The following is a 20045-nucleotide window of genomic DNA, read 5'->3' as shown; positions in this document are numbered from 1 at the left end:
AAATTGTAAATGTTATATATTTTTTACCACAGTAAAAAAAAATTTTCTTAAATCCATTATATCAGAAGCTGAGACTACCTCTAGGCTAGTTTTGGGCTCCTTGTGCCAGTGAAACAAAAGGCAAAGAAAGATGATGTTACCAGAGTCTTGATTACCAAGACTGGCTGGGGTGACTGATCCTGATTACCAGCGAGATAGTGAGGCAGAGGAGACCATGAAAACCTGGGGATTCAACGGTATGATTCTCAGTATATCCATATCCACAGAGATCCAAGAAAGGTGGCACCATTAAGGAATCAAACTTTTCAAGAATGAAATGCGGTCACTCCACCAAGGAAAATGCTGGCAAAGGGTAAGGGGAACAGGAATCAGTTGTGACAGAAGTGAAGTGAAAAATATCAGCTTATAGGGCTTCCCTGGTGGCGCAGTGGTTGGGAGTCCGCCTGCCGATGCAGGGGACAAGGGTTCGTGCCCCGGTCCAGGAAGATCCCACATGCCGCGGAGCGGCTGGGCCCGTGAGCCATGGCCGCTGAGCCTCCGCGTCTGGAGCCTGTGCTCCGCAACGGGAGAGGCCACAGCAGGGAGAGGCACGCATACCGCAAAAAAAAAAAAAAAAAAAAATCAGCTTATAACCCTAGGACCAGTTCTAAGAATAAGAACTGCAGCAGCTCTGCATATCTGTTATATGTATATATTAGTGATTTTTTTCTTTGCTCCTCATCTCTGGCTTTATATGAAGAATGTTGGTACTATTGGTCTCAATTTAATTCATGAGACACAAAATTGTAAGATTCTGATGGTGAGGCTACATATCATCTGTGAGATAGAAACAATGGACTAATAAGCCTTTGTGTCTCCCATTGTGGAGCGGGTGAGAGCATCTTTGTATAGAGGATATTTGAGTTGCCTTGCAAGATTACGCAGGAACAAGATATTATTGCATGGGAATTACACATGAGCAGAAGAGTGATAATGAATGCTGAAGAGCAAAAACTGTGGACTGTCAATTATTTGTCCATTTGATCCATTTCTCAACCCCCTTCTTTTGCTCTACTCTCTTATATCATAGGAACTGTAATTCCCATGCTCCATTGTTAAATGGCTCTACTTCCGGCAGTGTCTCTGGCAGTAGCTGCAACTCTTTTCACGTTCCAGCTGCCTATCCTTCATTCCAACATCCCAACCTGACTGAACAGCCCCTACCATGGTTCTCCCTCCCACCAGACAGCTCCAACTTCTGGACTCTGGTAACATCATCTCCTCCCATTGGTCCTCTGGCCTAGAGGTGATGGTGGCTTCCTGATGTAACTAATCTCTAGGTGGCCTCATCATTCCCTGTTTGAATTCCTAGGTCTTTCATCACCTGTACAACCAATTCCGTCTATTAATGTCCCTCTTTTAGCCTGACTGGGCCTTATTTGATTTCCAGAGCTACCCACAGAGCTGTGAAAAACACATCCTCTAGCTGTGAAAAACAACCATGACGTTGTTTTCTCATTTAAGCTTCAACATATGCACTACAACATGCAACAGCAACAAAATGGTATCTCCCTCCTTTTCAAAACAAGTCTTCATTCTTTTAGGTCTTATGCTCAACCAGTTGTCTTAGAACCTCCTCTCTGTGTCATCCTCCATGTCTTCCCTGATGCCCTCCTACAGCATGTCTCAGCCTCTAAAAGGTCTTTCACCATTTTTACTCCATGACCCTCTTTGGCAATCTGGCACAGCCTTTTCAAAATAATGTAATTACATGCATTAAATAAAATACACAAGATAACAAAAAGAATCAAAGTATAAAAATAAATATATGATATAACAACCAATTTGTGATGCTGTAATCTATGTTACTTCTTTAATAACACATTAAATAACAAGTTGTACTCACAAGTCTAATAACCATTTCAAAGTAATGACAAGTATAAACAATATTTCAATATATTTGCAATAACTCAAGTATGTTACGTGTCTGCAATTTCTATTGGTGATAAATTCAAAAGTACTGCTAATCCTACTATAGCTTGCTGTTAAAAGGACGACAGGCTGGGCCAAGCCCTTCATAACTGAAGGAAATGCTTAACATGAGTTAGGGGTTAATAAAAATAAAAATATAATTTCTCCCTATCCAACTACATGGATTCCTTGATTTCTCAGTTTGTAAGGACCCCTGCTTAAGACCCCTACTCCTAAGAAACCTGGCAGGATCAGTCAAACACCTTTAGGTCTTGAACACTAGAAAGCTTACTGCTTCATCCTAGGTATCCAGTAACTTTTGGCTAGAGAAAGTTACATTGCTTTTCCTTATTCTCTCCCATCCTCATTGCTCTAAAAGATTTTCTGGCTCTATCATCACTATCAGGGACAATGAGATATCTGAATAGCTTCATAATCTCTTGTCCTACTTTGTACATCTGTATTATTGTGCTCAAATAATTTTAATAACCACTGCAACAGTGAAAACCTTGTGGCATTTTCCCATCTCAATCACCCATATTAATACAACTTAGTTTCATTCGGAAGCTGTGAGTCTATAAGAAACTCCTCTCGCCCATACCCTCTGCCCACTAATAAATCTTCTCAACAGTAACCTATTATTTCCATACCTAGGAAAGAAAACGGAGGCTCAGAAAAATGACATAAGTTGCCCAAGAACCCACAATAATGAAATTCCTAGAGAAGTCATTTTAAAGATTTTTATTATATTTTATTGTGGTATAACTGACATATATATAGTTTCAGGTATACAACATAATGATTTAATATTTATATATATTGCAAAATGATCACCACATAATTCTAGTTAACATCCTTCACCATACATAGTTATAATTTTTTTCTTGGGATGAGAACTTTTAAGATCTACTCTCTTAGCAACTTTCAAAAACACAATACAGTACGTTACTAACTATAGTTGCCATGCTGTATATTACATCCCCAGGACTTATTTTATAACTGGGAAGTGTGTACCTTTTGACCCCCTTCACCCATTTCATCTACCTCCACCCACCCGCTGCCTCTGACAACCACCAATTTATTCTCTGTATCTATGAGCTTGGAGTTTTCTTTAATTTTTCAATACCACCTATAAATGATATCATACAGTATTTGTCTTTTTTTAAACATCTTTATTGGAGTATAGTTGTTAACAATGTTGTGTTAGTTTCTGCTGTATAACAAAGTAAATCAGCTATACATATAAATTTATCCCCATTTCTCCTCCCTCTTGCGTCTCCTTCCCACCCTCCCTAACCCACCCCTCTACGTGGTCACAAATCACGGATCTGATCTCCCTGTGCCATGCGGCTGCTTCCCACTAGCTATCTATTTTACATTTGGTAGTGTATATATGTCCATGCCATTCTCTCACTTCGTCCCAGCTTACCCTTCCCCCTCCCCATGTCCTCAAGTCCATTCTCTACATCTGCGTCTTTATTCCTGTCCTGTCCCTAGGTTCTTCAGAACCACTTTTTTTTTTTTTTAAGATTCCCTATATATGCGTAGCATACGGTATTTCTTTTTCCCTTTCTCACTTACTTCACTCTGTATGACAGTCTCTAGGTCCATCCACCTCACTATAAATAAGTCAGTTTTGTTTCTTTTTATGGCTGAGTAATATTCCATTGTATATATGTACCACATCTTCTTTATCCATTCATCTGTTGATGGACACTTAGGTTGCTTCCATGTCCTGGCTATTGTAAATAGTGCTGCAATGAACACTGGGGTACATGACTCTTTTTGAATTATGGTTTTCTCAGGGTATATGCCCAGTAGTGGGATTGTTGGGTCGTATGGTGGTCCTGTTTTGAGTTTTTTAAGGAACCTCCATACTGTTCTCCATAGTGGCTGTATCAGTCTACATTCCCACCAACAGTACAAGAGGATTCCCCTTTCTCCACACCCTCTCCAGCATATACTGTTTGTAGATTTTTTGATGATGACCATTCTGACCAGTGTGAGGTGATATCTCATTGTACTTTTGATTTGCATTTCTCTAATGATTAGTGATGTTGATCATCCTTTCATGTGTTAGTTGGCAATCTGTATATCTTCTCTGGAGAAATATCTATTTGGGTTTTCTGCCCATTTTTGGATTCGGTTGTTTGTTTTATTAACATTGAGCTGCATGAGCTGCTTGTATATTTTGGAGATTAATCCTTTGTCAGTTGTTTCATTTGCAAATATTTTCTCCCATTCTGAGGGTTGTTCTTTTCGTCTTGTTTAGTTTCCTTTGGTGTGCAAAAGCTTTTAAGTTTCATTATACCCCATTTGTTTCTTTTTGTTTTTATTTCCATTTCTCTAGGAGGTGGGTCAAAAAGGATCTTGCTGTGATTTATGTCAATAGAGTGTTCTGCCTATGTTTTCCTCTAAGAGTTTTATAGTGTCTGGCCTTACATTTAGGTCTTTAATCCATTTTGAGTTTATTTTTCTGTATCGTCTTAGGGAGTGTTCTAATTTCATTCTTTTACATGTAGCTGTCCAGTGTTCCCAGCACAACTTACTGAAGAGGCTGTCTTTACTCCATTGTATATTCTTGTCTCATTTATCAAAGATAAGGTAACCATATGTGCATAGGTTTATCTCTGGGCATTCTATCCTGTTTCATTGATCTATATTTCTGTTTTGGTACTAGTACCACACTGCCTTGATTTCTGCAGCTTTGTAATATAGTCTGAAGTCCGGGAGGCTGATTCCTCCAGCTCCATTTTTCTTTCTTAAGATTGCTTTGGCTATTCGGGGTCTTTTGTGTTTCCATACAAATTGTGAAATTTTTTGTTCTAGTTCTGTGAAAAATGCCATTGGTCATTTCATAGGGATTGCATTGAACCTGTAGATTGCTTTGGGTAGTATAGTCATTTTCACAATGGTGATTCTTCCAATCCAAGAACATGGTATATCTCTCCATCTGTTTGTATCATCTTTAATTTCTTTCATCAGTGTCTTACAGTTTTCTGCAGACAGGTCTTTTGTCTCCTTAGGTACGTTTATTCCCAGATATTTTATTCTTTTTGTTGCAATGGTAAATGGGAGTATTTCCTTAATTTCTCTTTCAGATTTTTCATCATTAGTTTATAGGAATGCAAGAGATTTGTGTGCATTAATTTTGTATCCTGCTACATTACCAAATTTATTGATTAGCTCTAGTACTTTTCTGGCAGCAGCTTTAGGATTCTGTATGTATAGTATCATGCCATCTGCAAACAGTGACAGATTTACTTCTTCTTTTCTGATTTGGATTCCTTTATTTCTTTTTCTTCTCTGACTGCTGTGGCTAAACTTCCAAAACTATGTTGAATAAGAGTGGTGAGAGTGGGCAACCTTGTCTTCTTCCTGATCTTAGTGGAACTGGTTTCAGTTTTTCACCACTGAGAACGATGGTAACTATGGGCTTCTCATATATGGCCTGTATTATGTTGAGGTAAGTTCCCTCTATGCTTACTTTCTGGAGGGTTTTTATCATAAATGGGTGTTGAATTTTGTCAAAAGCTTTTTTTGTGTCTATTGAAATGATCATATGGATTTTATCCTTCAGTTTGTTAATATGGTGCATCACATTGATTGCTTTGCGTATATTGAAGAATCCTTACATTCCTGGGATAAACCCCACTTGATCATGGTGTATGATCCCTTTAATGTGCTGCCAAATTCTGTTTGTTGAGGATTTTTGCATCTATGTTCATCAGGGATACTGGCCTGTAGTTTTCTTTTTCTGTGACATCTTTGTCTGGTTTTGGTATCAGGGGGATGGTGGGCTCGCAGAATGAGTTTGGGAGTGTTCCTCCCTCTGCTATATTTTGGAAGAGTTTGAGAAAGATAGGTGTTAGCTCTTCTCTCAATGTTTGATAGAATTCACCTGTGAAGCCAGCTGGTCCTGGACTCTTGTTTGTTGGATGATTTTTAATCACAGTTTCAATTTCAGTGCTTGTGACTGGTCTGTTTATATTTTCTATTTCTTCCTGGTTCAGTCTTGGACTGTTGTGCTTTTCCAAGAATTTGTCCATTTCTTCCAGGTTGTCCATTTTATTGGCTTATAGTTGCTTGTAGTAATCTCTCATGATCCTTTGTATTTCTACAGTGTCAGTTGTTACTTCTCCTTTTCCATTTCTAATTCTATTGATTTGAGCCTTCTCCATTTTTTTTCTTGAGGAGTCTAGCTAATGGTTTAATCAATTATGCTTATATTTTCAAAGAACCAGGTTTTAGTTTTATTGATCTTTGCTATCGTTTCCTTCATTTCTTTTTCACTTATTTCAGACCTGATCTTTATGATTTCTTTCCTTCTACTAACTTTGGGGGTTTTTTTGTTCTTCTTTCTCTAATTGCTTTATGTGTAAGGTTAGGTTGTTTATTTGAGGTTTTTCTTGTTTCTTGAGATAGGATTGTATTGCTATATACTTCCCTCTTAGAACTGCTTTTGCTGCATCCCATAGGTTTTGGGTCATGGTGTTTTCATTGTCATTTGTTTCTAGGTATTTTTTGTACAGTTTTTTTCCCGTAATTGATATGTAGTCTCATAGCGGTGTGGTCAGAAAAGATACTTGAAATGATTTCAATTTTCTTAAATTTACCAAGGCTTGATTTGTGACCCAAGATATGATCTATCCTGGAGAATGTTCCATGAGCACTTGAGAAGACAGTGTATTCTGTTGTTTTTGGATGGAATGTCCTATAAATATCAATTAAGCCCATCTTGTGTAATGTGTCATTTAAAGCTTGTGTTTCCTTATTTATTTTCATTTTGGATGATCTGTCCATTGGTGAAAGTTGGGTGTTAAAGTCCCCTACTATGACGGTGTTACTCTCGATTTCCCATTTTATGGCTGTTAGCATTTGCCTTATGTATTGAGGCACTCCTATGTTGGGTGCATAAATATTTATAATTGTTATATCTTCTTCTTGGATTGCTCCCTTGATCACTATGTAGTGTCCTTCTTTGTGTCTTGTAATAGTCTTTATTTTAAACTCTATTTTGTCTGATATGAGAACTGCTACTCCAGCTTTCTTTTGGTTTCCATTTGCTTGGAATATCTTTTTCCACCCCCTCACTTTCAGTCTGTATGTGTCCCTAGGTCTGAAGTGGGTCTCTTGTAGACAGCATATATACGGGTCTTGTTTTTGTACCCATTCAGCCAGCCTATATCTTTTGGTTGGTGCATTTAATCCATTTACATTTAAGGTAATTATCAATATGTATGTTCCTATTACCATTTTCTTAATTGTTTTGGGTTTGGTTTTGTAGGTCTTTTCCTTCTCTTGTGTTTCCTGCCTAGAGAAGTTCCTTTAGCATTTGCTGTACAGCTGGTTTGGTGGTGCTGAATTCTCTTAGCTTTTGCTTGTCGGTAAAGGTTTTAATTTCTCTATCAAATCTGAATGAGATCCTTGCTGGGTAAAGTAATCTTGGTTGTAGGTTTTCCCCTTTCATCACTTTAAATATGTCCTGCCACTCCCTTCTGACTTGCAGAGTTTCTGCTAAAAGATCAACTGCTAACCTTATGGGGATTCTCTTGTATGCTATTTGTTGCTTTTCCCTTGCTGCTTTTAATATTTTTCCTTCGTATTTTATTTTTGATAGTTTGATTAATATGTGTCTTGGTGTGTTTCTCCTTGGATTTATCCTGTATGGGACTCTCTCTGCTTCCTGGACTTGACTAATTCCTTTCCCATATTAGGGAAGTTTTCAACTATAATCTCTTCAAATATTTTCACATTCCCTTTCTTTTTCTCTTCTTCTTCTGGGACCCCTATGATTCAAATGTTGGTGTGTTTAATGTTGTCCCAGAGGTCTCTGAGACTGTCCTCAGTTCTTTCCATTCTTTTTTCTTTATTCTGCTCTGCAGTAGTTATTTCCACCATTTTATCTTCCAGGTCATTTATCCGTTCTTCTGCCTCAGTTATTCTGCTGTTGATTCCTTCTAGAGAACTTTTAATTTCATTTATTGTGTTTTTCATCGTTGTTTGTTTGCCCTTTAGTTCTTCTAGGTCCTTGTTAAACATTTCTTGTATTTTCTCCATTCTATTTCCAAGATTTTGGATCATCTTTACTATCATTACTCTGAATTCTTTTTCAGGTAGACTGCCTATTTCCTCTTCATTTGTCTGCTCTGGTGGGTTTTTACTTTGCTCCTTCATCTGCTGGGTATTTCTCTGTCTTCTCATTTTGCTTAACTTACTGTGCTTGGGGTCTCCTTTTGCACGCTATAGGTTTGTAGTTCCCATTGTTTTTGGTGTCTGCCCCCAGTGGGTAAGGTTGGTTCAATGGATTGTGTAGGCTTCCTACACCAGAGGGGACTGGTGCCTGTGTTTTGGTGGGTGGGGATGGATCTTTTCTTTCTGGTGGGCTGGACCACGTCCAGTGGTGTGTTTTGGGGTGTCTGTGAACTGATTATGATTTTAGGCAGCCTCTCTGCTAATGGGTGGGGTTGTGTTCCTGTCTTGCTAGTTGTTTGGCACAGGGTGTCCAGCACTGTAGCTTGCTGGTTGTTGAGTGGAGCTGGGTCTTAGCATCGAGATGGGGATCTCTATGAGAGCTCTTGCCATTTGATTTTACATGGGGCTGGGAGGTTTCTGGTGGTCCAATGTCCTGAATTCGGCTCTCCCACCTCAGAGGTTCAGGATTGACACCCAGACGGAGCACCAAGACCCTGTCAGCCACGCAGCTCAGAAGAAAAGGGAGGAAAAAGAAAGACAGAAAGAAAGAAAATAATAAAATAAAATAATTAAAATAAAAGATAAATTATTAAAAATAAAAAAGTAATTAAAAAAAGAAAGAAGAGAACAACCAAACCAAAAAACAAATCCACCAATGATAACAAGCCCTAAAAACTATCCAAAAAAAAATGGAAAGACAGAACCCTAGGGCAAATGATAAAAGCAAAGCCATACAGACAAAATCACACAGAGAAGCATACACATACACACTCACAAAAACAGAAAAAGAAAATATATTTTTTTTTAAAAAAGGAAGACAGCAACCAAATTAATAAACAAATTTACCAGTGATAATAGGCTCTAAATACTAAACTAAAATAAACATAAAACCAGAAACAAATTAGATGCAGAAAGCAAACCCCAAGTCTACAGTTGCTCCCAAAGTCCACTGCCCTAATTTTGGGATGATTCATTGTCTATTCAGGTATTCCACCGATGCAGGGTAAATCAGGTTGACTGTGGAGATTTAATCCACTGCTCCTGAGGCTGCTGGGAGAGATTTCCCTTTCTCTTCTCTGTTCGCACAGCTCCTGGGGCTCAGCTTTGGATTTGGCCCCGCCTCTGCGTGTAGGTCACCTGAGGGCATCTGTTCCCCGCCCAGGCAGGACGGGGCTAAAGAAGCAGCTGATTCGGGGGCTCTGGCTCACTCAGGCCGGAGGGAAGGAGGGGTACAGAATGTAGGGTGAGCCTGCGGCAGCAGAGGCCAGCATGACATTTTAACAGCTTGAGGCACGATGTGTGTTCTCCCAGGGAAGTTGTTCCTGGATCACGGGACCCTGGTAGTGGCGGGTTGCATAGGCTCCCGGGAGGGGAGGTGTGGATAGTGACCTGTGCTTGCACACAGGCTTCTTGGTGGCTGCAGCAGCAGTCTTAGCATTTCAGATCCACCTCTGGTGTCCGCGCTGATAGCCACAGCTCGCACCCATCTCTGGAGGTCGTTTAGGCAGTGCTCTGGATCCCCTCTCCTCATGAACCCCAAAACAATGGTCGCTTGCCTCTTAGGCAGGTCTAGACATTTTCCCCAGACTCCCTCACGGATAGCTGTGATGCACTAGCCCCCTTCAGGCGTTGTTCACACAGCCAACCCCAGTCCTCTCCCCGGGATATGACCTCTGAAGCCGGAGCCTCATCTCCCAGCCCATACCCGTCCCGGCGGGTGAGCAGACAAGCCTCTCGGGCTGGTGAGTGCCGGTCGGCCCCGATCCTCCGTGCGGGAATCTCCCCGCTCTGCCCTCCGCGCCCCCGTGGCTGCGCTCTCCTCCGCGGCTCCGAAGCTCCCCCCCACCCACCCCCCGTCTCCACCAGTGAAGGGGCTTCCTAGGTGTGGAAACTTTTCCTCCTTCACGGCTCCCTCACAGAGTGACAGGTCCTGTCTCTATTCTTCTGTCTCTGTGTTTCCTTTTTTCTTTTGCCCTGCCCAGGTACGTGGGGAGTTTCTTGCCTTTTGGCAAGTCTGAGGTCTCCTGCCAGCGTTCAGTAAGTGTTCTGTAGGAGTTGTTCCACATGTAGATGTATTTCTGATGTATTCGTGGGAAGGAAGGTGATCTCCACATCTTACTCCTCCGCCATCATGAAGGTCCCTCCAGTATTTGTTTTTCTCTGTCTGACTTATTTCACTTTCCATAATGGCCCCAAGGTCCATCTATATTGTCACAAATGGCAAGATGTCACTCTTTTTTTTTTGTGAATAATATTCCATTTTATACACACACACACACACACACACACACACACACACACACACACGGACTTCCCTGGTGGTGCAGTGGTTAAGAATCTGCTTGCCAATGAGGGGGACACAGGTTCGAGTCCTGGTCCGGGAAGATCCCACCTGTTGCAGAGCAACTAAGCCTGTGTGCCACAACTACTGAGCCTGCACTCTAGAGCCCACGAGCCACAACTACTGAGCCTGCGTGCCACAACTACTGAAGCCCGCATGCCTAGAGCCCGTGCTCCGCAACAAGAGCAGCCAATGCAATGAGAAGCCCACGCACCACAACGAAGAGTAGCCCCTGCTCGCTGCAACTAGAGAAAGCCCGCACACAGCAACAAAGACCTAACGCGGCCAAAAATAAAGAAATAAATTTTTTTTAAAAATAATATATATATATATATTTGAAACATTTTCTTTATCCATTCATCTATTGATGGGACACTTAGATTTTAAGGAAATTTTGTGCCAATCACCCAGTGTGTTAGCATTAGGAGTACCTGATAAGGCAAATATCTGGCCTTAGTTTTTAGATAGTTTCATTCCTCTCTGCCTTGCTTTATAATGGACATATTTAGAAATTACCTGGCTAAAAATATTACTATATAATATGCGTAAAATCAGCTAAACAAATAATTGAAACAGTAAAACTGAACAGTAATACAAACCCGGAGTTGAACCAATTATAACTACCTATTTTGAGAAAATTCTCTTTCTTCCGTGAGATAATTTCCAATCTCTTTAATGTGAACACATAATTCAAAATATTTTGATCAAATAAAAGATAATAAATGTATGTTCTGGTAAGAGAAATGTGATAACTATAAATATATGTGAAAGAATATATTTAATGGATGAATGATTATCATGACACTAATATTCTCAAGTAAAATGTACATTTGGTTTATAAAATAAGTTTTGGAGATTATGAACTATTAGCACCCATTTAACAAATACTACTTTATATTCAGTATGTAATAGTACAACATAAATAAAAGCAATTACTACTTCAATTATCACTTTAAAATTACCTCAATTGCCCTTAAAAATACAAATAAAACAGTCATAGATTGATCGCTTGTTATTTTAATCATAAACCACTGTTCCTTAGAGAACCTGAAAAAAATCATTTTTCCGAACGTTTATTCAACACACAGCTACTGAGGGCCTACTACGTGCCAATAAGCAACTCGACAGGTACAGGGACAAAGCATGGTCACTACTTTCAGCTCTCACGAAGCTTAAGGACTAAAGAAGCGCAGGTAAGCGTGAAATAAATGTTTTAGCTCTAAAATATCTGTAACAGCAACATGCTATGGGAGAGGAAAGAAAGGAGTAATCATTTTCACCTAGCAAGGCTTTAAAAGGTTTCCTGACAGAACAGCATCGGAATTTAGCAAAAAGGGAAGGAAAATACACTGTTTATGCTTAACTGTCAATAAATTACAACTACTATTACAGTGCACTGACACTTCTCAAATTCTATTTCATTTAATTATCTCAACAACCCTTTGGGACCAGCATTTCACAATGAGAAACCAAAGATGTACAGGATAATTAACTCGCCCAAGGTCACATATCTTGTAAATGGAAGGGCCAAGAATGAGTCCAGGTCTCTGTAACTCGATATTCTTTCCACTACATCGGGCTGCCTAAGCTGAGCTTTAAGAATGAGTAAGATTTAAATAAAGAAAAAGAAGAAAACAGAGAAGAAAGATAACAGACAGAAGAGACATAAACATATAATTCATGAATTATCCTAGAGTAAAAAATAACTTCTGTCCTTGGAATATACGCATATACATATGAAATACAGATATTTATATATATATACACAGACATACTAATAAAAGATATAATGATACAATTGAAAAACAAACTAAGATCATTCATGAATTACACTGATCAAAAATTCCATACTCAAATCTAATTGTTTAAGAGACTGTTCTATGACTGAGACCATAAGGAAACTACATTAAGATTTCCAAAATGCCTAATTTACAAATCCCTTAGTCACCAAATGCATTCATCAATTAACACTTTTGAGCAAATATAATTCATTAATTAAAATAAAATTAAGGCAACATACCAATAAATACTTCATTAAATTTCTACTTTAACACTCCTATACAATTTCACTGTATTTAAAAACACCATCTGTTTTCTTAATGTCCTTTTTAAGCACAAGAATGTTACAGTGATAAATGTTAAAACAAGTAGTTCCTAATATGAAATGAATCTGAAATAATCAAACTCTACTTTTAACGTTATTTGAGAAGAAAATAAATTCTACCTCTGCATTGTGCTTAGTTGTTATTTCTAATTTTTCTTTCTTAGCCCGATGGAGTTTCTTTCTGAGATCAGCAGTAATATCCAAGTCTGTTTGATTTTTAACCATTTGTTTTATATCAGATGAGGCATTCTTCAACCTATGAGATCAAAATAAAATATAATTATTATTAAGTGAATTTCCAGCATTTCCCGTATTTCTGATAACTTATTTTTCAAAAAAAACAGGGAACATGTTACGGTCCTTACCCTAAAGAAACTTACATTCCAGTAAAAGATATTGATTGCAAAAGCTAGATAGAAATGCAAAGCAGTATATGACTAGAAACAAACCACTGTCCACTGGGAAACCACCATATTGTTCAAGATAGGCAATAAAGGTTATCTGATCCTATCACAAGCTGGCAAGTTTTGGAGAAGACTGAGTTCTTTCCTTTTAACCTTTTTAAATAATATATTTTACTTATTGCAAATATAACACATATTACAAAAAGAGAAAGTATAAGAGAATACAGACTCATGCTTTTAAATGGCAGAGTAAAGTTCTACTCTCTCCCCAAAAGTAAAATTAAAATTTTAACTAATTTAACAGCAAAGAGAATTTAGAGATATAAACTCACAAGAAGAATTAGTACCAGAGATGAGACAATAGCAATAAAATACTGGAAGTTGGAACGCAGGTGGATAAGTGGTAAGTGATTTATATAAGAGAGCTGAATTCAAAGCCAACAGTAAGAAAAGCGGCCTGATTTACACCAGAGTCCCAAAAAGCTCAGTTCACTGGCAACACCTTTTAAAATGGGGGTAAAAGCAGAGCAGAAAACAGGAGAATTGGTTGAAAGTCTGCCAAAGAAATAATAAGATCCTCAGATCCTCTACCCTATACACCACACAACTGGGTATTGATTTCTTCCCCACTCTGGCAGAACACTAGGGGTTTATCCCCTGGTGAGGATAAACAGAATGTCTCTGGATTGGAGACATGAGATACAAATCGGTAAGTAAAAGCAAGAGACTCAAGTAAAAAGTTACATAATAAATTATATCCCTGGTCTTCTAATACTTATTGTCTAACAGAACAATGTCAGCCAAAGCAGAGACTACAAGGATCTTCCCTGGAGAATCTAACCAGCAAGGTGAAAAAGACCTAAAGATGCCAATGTTACAGGTTCTCCAGCAAAACAGCTCAACCAGATCACCCTACAGAGAATGCCTCATACACTGAGCTTCCAATCATCTTTTTAGGCCTCTACTTTTAAATATGAACAGAGAGCCAAGGATCACCAGAAGTTAAGCAACATCTGATAAGAAAGACAGAGACTACAAGGGGCAGGGAAGAAGTCAAAGATGATGCAGGGAAAAGATAACTTTAAAAAAAGATTAAGAAAAAACCCTTAACATTAAAATCCTCAGAAAAATAGGAGAGGATAAAAAAATCCATAAAACAAAAACTGGATGTAATTAAAAAGGAAATATTCATAGAACAAAAAAAGAGCTCTTGGAAATCAAAAACACAAACTAAGAAATGAAAAACTAAATAAATAAATGTAAAAACAAAAATCTCCCAGATGCCTAAAAACTTTCCAAAAGAAAATAATTTCCAATTTAGAATTTTATGCTCAACAAGTACCATTCAAAGACAAGAGTATGGGGAAGGGAAGATGAAACATGCACGCTTTCATACCTATGATCAGAGTGTAAACTGGCAGAAAAGTTTTTAGAAGTTTGGTAATGTCTAAAACTTTCAAAAAAAAAAAAAAAAAGACAAGAGTATGAGAAAGACTATTTCAGATCTACAAGACATCAAAACATTTATAAGGGGCTACTGGAAGACTTGTTTCACCAAAATAAGGACCCACACTGAGAAAGAGAAAGAAATGGGATCCCAGAAGTAGGGTATTCAAGATAAGAAAACAGCAAAGGGATGTCTAAGATAGTGATGAAAGGAAGCACCCAGTGAAATTTGTGCAGCAAATCACTTAAAGGGCAATCTGTTCCAACTGTACTGGCCAATGCCTCCAGGAGTAATTTCTTTAAGATGAAGAGAAAATAACAGAACACATCAACTATGAGAACATATTGAGAGATTTATAAAACTTGGTGGGAGTATGAAGTTGAATTCATAAGTTCATGGAAATTAAACCAAGTAAACAACAAATGAGACAACTATTAATTAAATCCAAGAAAAACAAAATGTATACGAGAGAAAACATTGTCACTGAATACTACTATATGACTCAACTAGGAAGTTTTGAAAATTATACGATAATGTAAACACTGATTAATCTAACCAAGATTATATATCACGAAATGAAGAGAGAATAGAAAAGGGAGGCAAGTATGAATGAAAACTAAATTATGAACTTCTATAGTGGAAAGTCAGTAGATAATGGCTAAACATGAAAAATCAAATAGCAATATAAAAAAAATTTTTGAAGAGGTATGGATTTAAAAAAACATCTCAGAGAGTTGAAAAGGATTCTTTCTAGGGATAAAGAAAGTTATTTGTCTCAAGGTAATAAGTACTGCTATTTTTCCTAACAGCAGTAAGTAATCCTTTTAGAACAATTAGTCTTTAAATAACATGCATATGTAATTTTTTTAAAATAAGACTAAAATAAAACAACAGAGAATCAATGAAACCAAAATTTGATTCTTTAAATAGATGAATAAACTTGATAAACCTTTGGTTAGCTAGACAAAGAAAAAAAGAGAAGAAACTCAAAGTATAAGCAAAGAATAAAAAAGGGAATGGCACTACCAACCTAGAAGGATTATAATGAATACCATGAACAACTTTATGCTAACAAATCAGGACAAATTTAGGACAAATTCCTAAAAAGACAGTAATTACTAAAACTAACTCAAAAAGAAAGAGAAAATCTGAATAGACCTATAACAGATAATAACATTGAATTAATAATTTTAAAAATCTAATCATAGAGAAAGTCCAAGTCCAGATTCTACCAAACTTTAAGGAAGAAATAATACCAAGCCTCACATAAGAGGAGGAGGAAACATTTCTCCAAATCATTCTGAGTCCAGCATTACCTAATACCAAAATATGGCAGACATCTCAAGAAAGGAAGAGTACAGACCAATATCTTTCATGAACAGAGATACAAAAAATCCTCAACAAAACATTAGCAAACCAAATCCAGCAACATCTTGAAAGAATTAAATTACATGATTAACTGGGATTTATCCCCAAAACAGAAAATTGGTATAATGTCTGAAACTCAAGTGATGTAATATACCATTTTACTAAAACAAAGGATGAAAACTATATGATCATCTCAACAGATACAGAAAAAGTATTTGACAAAATCCAACACCCATTCATGATTTAAAAAAATAAAAAATAACTCTCAACAAACTAGGAATACAAGGAAATTTCATCAATCTGATAAAGGGCCTCTATGAAAAACTGCAAAAAGTAGCATCAAACTTAATGGTGAAACACTGAAAGCTTCCCCTAAGACTGGGAACAAAACAAAGATGTCTGCGAGTAATACTTCTATTCAAGACTGTATTGGAGGTTCTAGACAGTGCAATCAGGAAAAAAAAAAAAAGGAAAAGAAATAAAAGGCACATATACTGGAAGGGAAGAAGTAAAACTGTCTTTAATGGCAAAGAACATGATCCTGTAAGATTATCCTAAGAAATCCATTAAGAAGCAAAAACACTAGAACTAACAAACAATTTCAGCAAGGTCACAGACTATAAGATCAATATGCAAAAACCAATCACATTTCTAAACACTAGCAATAAATAATCCAAAACTGAAATTTAAAAAATAATTCCACTTATAATAGCATCAAGTAAATAAAATAGATTTAGGATTAAATTTAACAAAAAATGGGAAAGACTTCTACACTGAAAAGCGTAAATTATTGTTGAACTAAACTGAAGACCTAAGTAAATGAAAAGACATTCCACATTCACATTCATGTATTTGAAGACTAATATTTTAAGATGGCCACTTTCCCCAAATTGATCTACAAATTCAACATATTGCCTACCAAAATCCCAGCAGGCTTTTTTTTTTGCAGAAATTGACAAGCTGACCCTAAAAATTATATGGAAAAGCAAAGGACTCAGAAAAACCAAAATAATCTTTAAGAAAAACTAATGGGAGGACTTGCACCTTCTAAATTCAAAACTTACCATAAAGCTACAGTAATCAAAACAGTGTAGAATCTGAATTAAGGATAAACATATAGATTAGTGTACCAGAATTGAGACCACAGAAATAAAGTCATATATATACAGTCAATTAATTTTCAACAAAGGTGTCAAGACAATTCAATGGGCGAAAAGATAGTCTTATCAACAAATGGTGCTAAAACAACTGATCTCCACAGGCAAAAAGATAAATTTAGACCCTTACCTCACACCATATACTACAAAGTAACTTAAAATGGAGCTCGGACCTAAATGTAAGAACTAAAATTATAAAAATTCTAGAAAAACACTTAGGAGAAAAATCTTCATGACCTTAAGCTGGGCAAAATTTCTTAGATATGAAACCAAAAGCACAATCCATAAAGAAAAAGAATTAAACTTCATAAAAATTAATAACTTTTACACTTCAAAAGACATTATTAAGAAAATGAAGTCAAGCCAACAAATGGGAAAAGATATTTGCAAATTATATATCTGATAAAGGATTTGTATCCAGAACACATAAAGAACTCTTTTTTTAAAATAAATTTATTTTATTTTATTTTTTATTTTTGGCTGTGTTGGGTCTTCATTGCTGCGCACAGGCTTTTCTCTAGTTGTGGCAAGCAGGTGCTACTCTTCATTGCAGTGCGCAGGCTTCTCATTGAGGTGGCTTCTCTTGTTGCGGAGCATGGGCTCCAGGTGCGTGGGCTTCAGTAGTTGTGGCACACGGGCTTAGTTGCTTCATGGCATGTGGGATCTTCCCGGACCAGGGCTCGAACCCGTGTCCCCTGCATTGGCAGGAGGATTCTTAACCACTGCGCCACCAGGGAAGCCCTTAGAATATATAAAGAACTCTTGAAGCTCGATAACAAAAAGATGAATAACTCAATTTAAAATCAGGCAAAAGATCTGAATAGGCTTTTCACCAATGAAGGTACACAAATAGCCAAAAAAAGCACATGCAAAGCTGTTCAACATCATTGCTCACTAGGAAAACACAAAATAAAATCACAATGACATATTACTTTACTCTCACTGGAATGGCTATAATCAAAAAGTCAGAAAACAACAAGTGTTGGGGAGGATGTAGAAATGTATAAAACCCTTTTACACTGCTGGTGGAAATGTAAAATGGTTCAGTCACTTTAGAATACAATTTGGCAGTTTCTTAAAAATTTTAACATAAATTTACTATATGATAAAGCAATGGTGCTCCTAAGAATCTACGCAAGAGAAATAAAATATGTCTACACAAAGACTTGCACACAAGTGTTTATAGCAGTTATTCATAATAGGCAAAATGTGGAAACAACCCAAATGTCCATCAACTGGGGAATGGTTAACTAAAATGTATATATCCATAAAATGGAATAATATTCAGCAATAAGAAGAAACAAAGTACTGACACATGTTACAATATAATAAATCTGAAGAACATGCCTACTGAAAAGAAGCCAGACACAAATGACCACATATTGTATGACCCCAGTTATATGAATTGCTCAAAAAAGGCAAATCTATAGAAACAGAAAGTACATTCATGGTAAACAGCAGAGTTTAAATAACTTCATCGGTCCAGATTCTAGAAGTTTGAAGAGTAATTTAACCATTAAAAATTATGACAGAAGTATATTAATTTGGCAAGATGTTCCCCCCAAAATTGACAAAGCAAGATACTAAATAATGTAAAATATTATTCTAATTTTTTAAATATATATTTATATGTTCAAAGAAAAGGTCTGGGCAAGTAAATACCAAAATACTATCAGTAGTTAACTCTAAGTGGTAGAATTATAAGCAGTTTCATTGTTTTATTCATTTTTATTTCTTAAATTATTCTAAAAACACATGCATTATCTGCATTAAAATATACATATCTATGTGTATATATACATATGCACATATATAAGACAGGATATCAGAGCAAAAAGGAACCTTAAAACACTCTCTTTAGCAGTTTTTTGGTTTTTTTGTTTTTTGTTTTCTGTTTTTTGTTTGCTGTACGCGGGCCTCTCACTGCCGTGGACTCTCCCGTTGCGGAGCACAGGCTCCGGATGCACAGGCTCAGCGGCCATGGCTCACAGGCCCAGCCACTCTGCGGCATGTGGGATCTTCCCGGTCCGGGGCACAAACCCGTGTCCCCTGCATCGGCAGGTGGACCCCCAACCACTGTGCCACCAGGGAAGCCCCTCTTTAGCAATTTTTGAACCATCTTCCTCACCATAGTGGTGGAGAACCAGCTGATGAGACCTCACTCTTAACCCTTGAAACGTCTAAGAGAAAAAATTCTTTTTAAGATAAAATTTTAGTAAAGAAAAATATTAATATTTTACTAATTTATTCTCTGTCTTGCTCCAGAAAGGATTTCAGGTAGCTCCTAAAGACAGGTGGGAAACGTTTACATAGCAAATCCTATTTATAAAGCAAAGTACATGTTAGTCACGGTACTCACCCCACCCACACATCCTTGCTGAAAAGGTGCTCAAGATCAGTTCTTCTCAAACTAAACCTGAGCAAGGACTATACCCACCCCACTCCCATTGCTTCTGTAAAATATATTTAAAAGGGATAACTAAAAAAGAAAATCTAAAAACAGATAAAACTCAACTCTAAGTGTTTTATTATTAGATTCAACAAACAGAAAATTACTGTTACATGATTATAAGTTTCTAAACGCTTGCTTTCAATTTCTGTACTTATTTCTTCGTAAACCACACTTTGAGTTGCACTCTCCGAAATGGCTCCATTTCGTATTATGGACTCAGAGTTTTCATATTATTCACATGAGATATGAATAAACCAAAGGTAGGCACCTCACCCAAAGGCATATGTGAATGGTACAAAAAAGATGAGCAACAGCAATTCTTAGAATGTAAACTCCAAGAAAAGGAGCAGTTAGCAACAGGAGCTAAAACTAACAGAACGCTTAAGTACAGTGATGAATCAGAGTTGGGGCAATGAGGAAATAAGAGGAAACTCAGCAACAGAGATTGTGGCAAGCCAAGTAATAATGAATAAGCAGAAGAAAAGATTTAGAGAAGTGGAAAAGAATTAGCAAGTCTCTAGGGACTGGAGAAAGTACAGACACTGACTTTTGTACACTGAGTTAACAAAGAAGCATAAAGAGCCACACAGAGTCTCCAGACCCAGTTCTGGTTTCTATGAGGCATCA

The 20045-nt window shown here is 37.2% G+C and overlaps 1 protein-coding gene across 1 annotated transcript in view; it reads right to left on the bottom strand.

Moving 5' to 3' along the window:
- CCDC171 (coiled-coil domain containing 171) overlaps window positions 1-20045 on the bottom strand; it is a 349212-nt gene that overhangs the window by 328958 nt on the left and 209 nt on the right. The window contains exon 2 of the mRNA XM_007465652.1: window positions 12711-12846. Within this exon, the coding sequence (XP_007465714.1) occupies window positions 12711-12846 (136 nt within the window). The remainder of the gene's footprint in view (window positions 1-12710; window positions 12847-20045) is intronic.

Source organism: Lipotes vexillifer, unplaced genomic scaffold, assembly GCF_000442215.2.
Source record: "Lipotes vexillifer unplaced genomic scaffold, Lipotes_vexillifer_v1.1 scaffold31, whole genome shotgun sequence".
Lineage (NCBI taxonomy): Eukaryota > Metazoa > Chordata > Mammalia > Artiodactyla > Lipotidae > Lipotes > Lipotes vexillifer.
The sequence above is the reverse complement of the archived record's forward strand: the minus strand, read 5'-3'. Positions and strand labels throughout refer to the sequence as shown.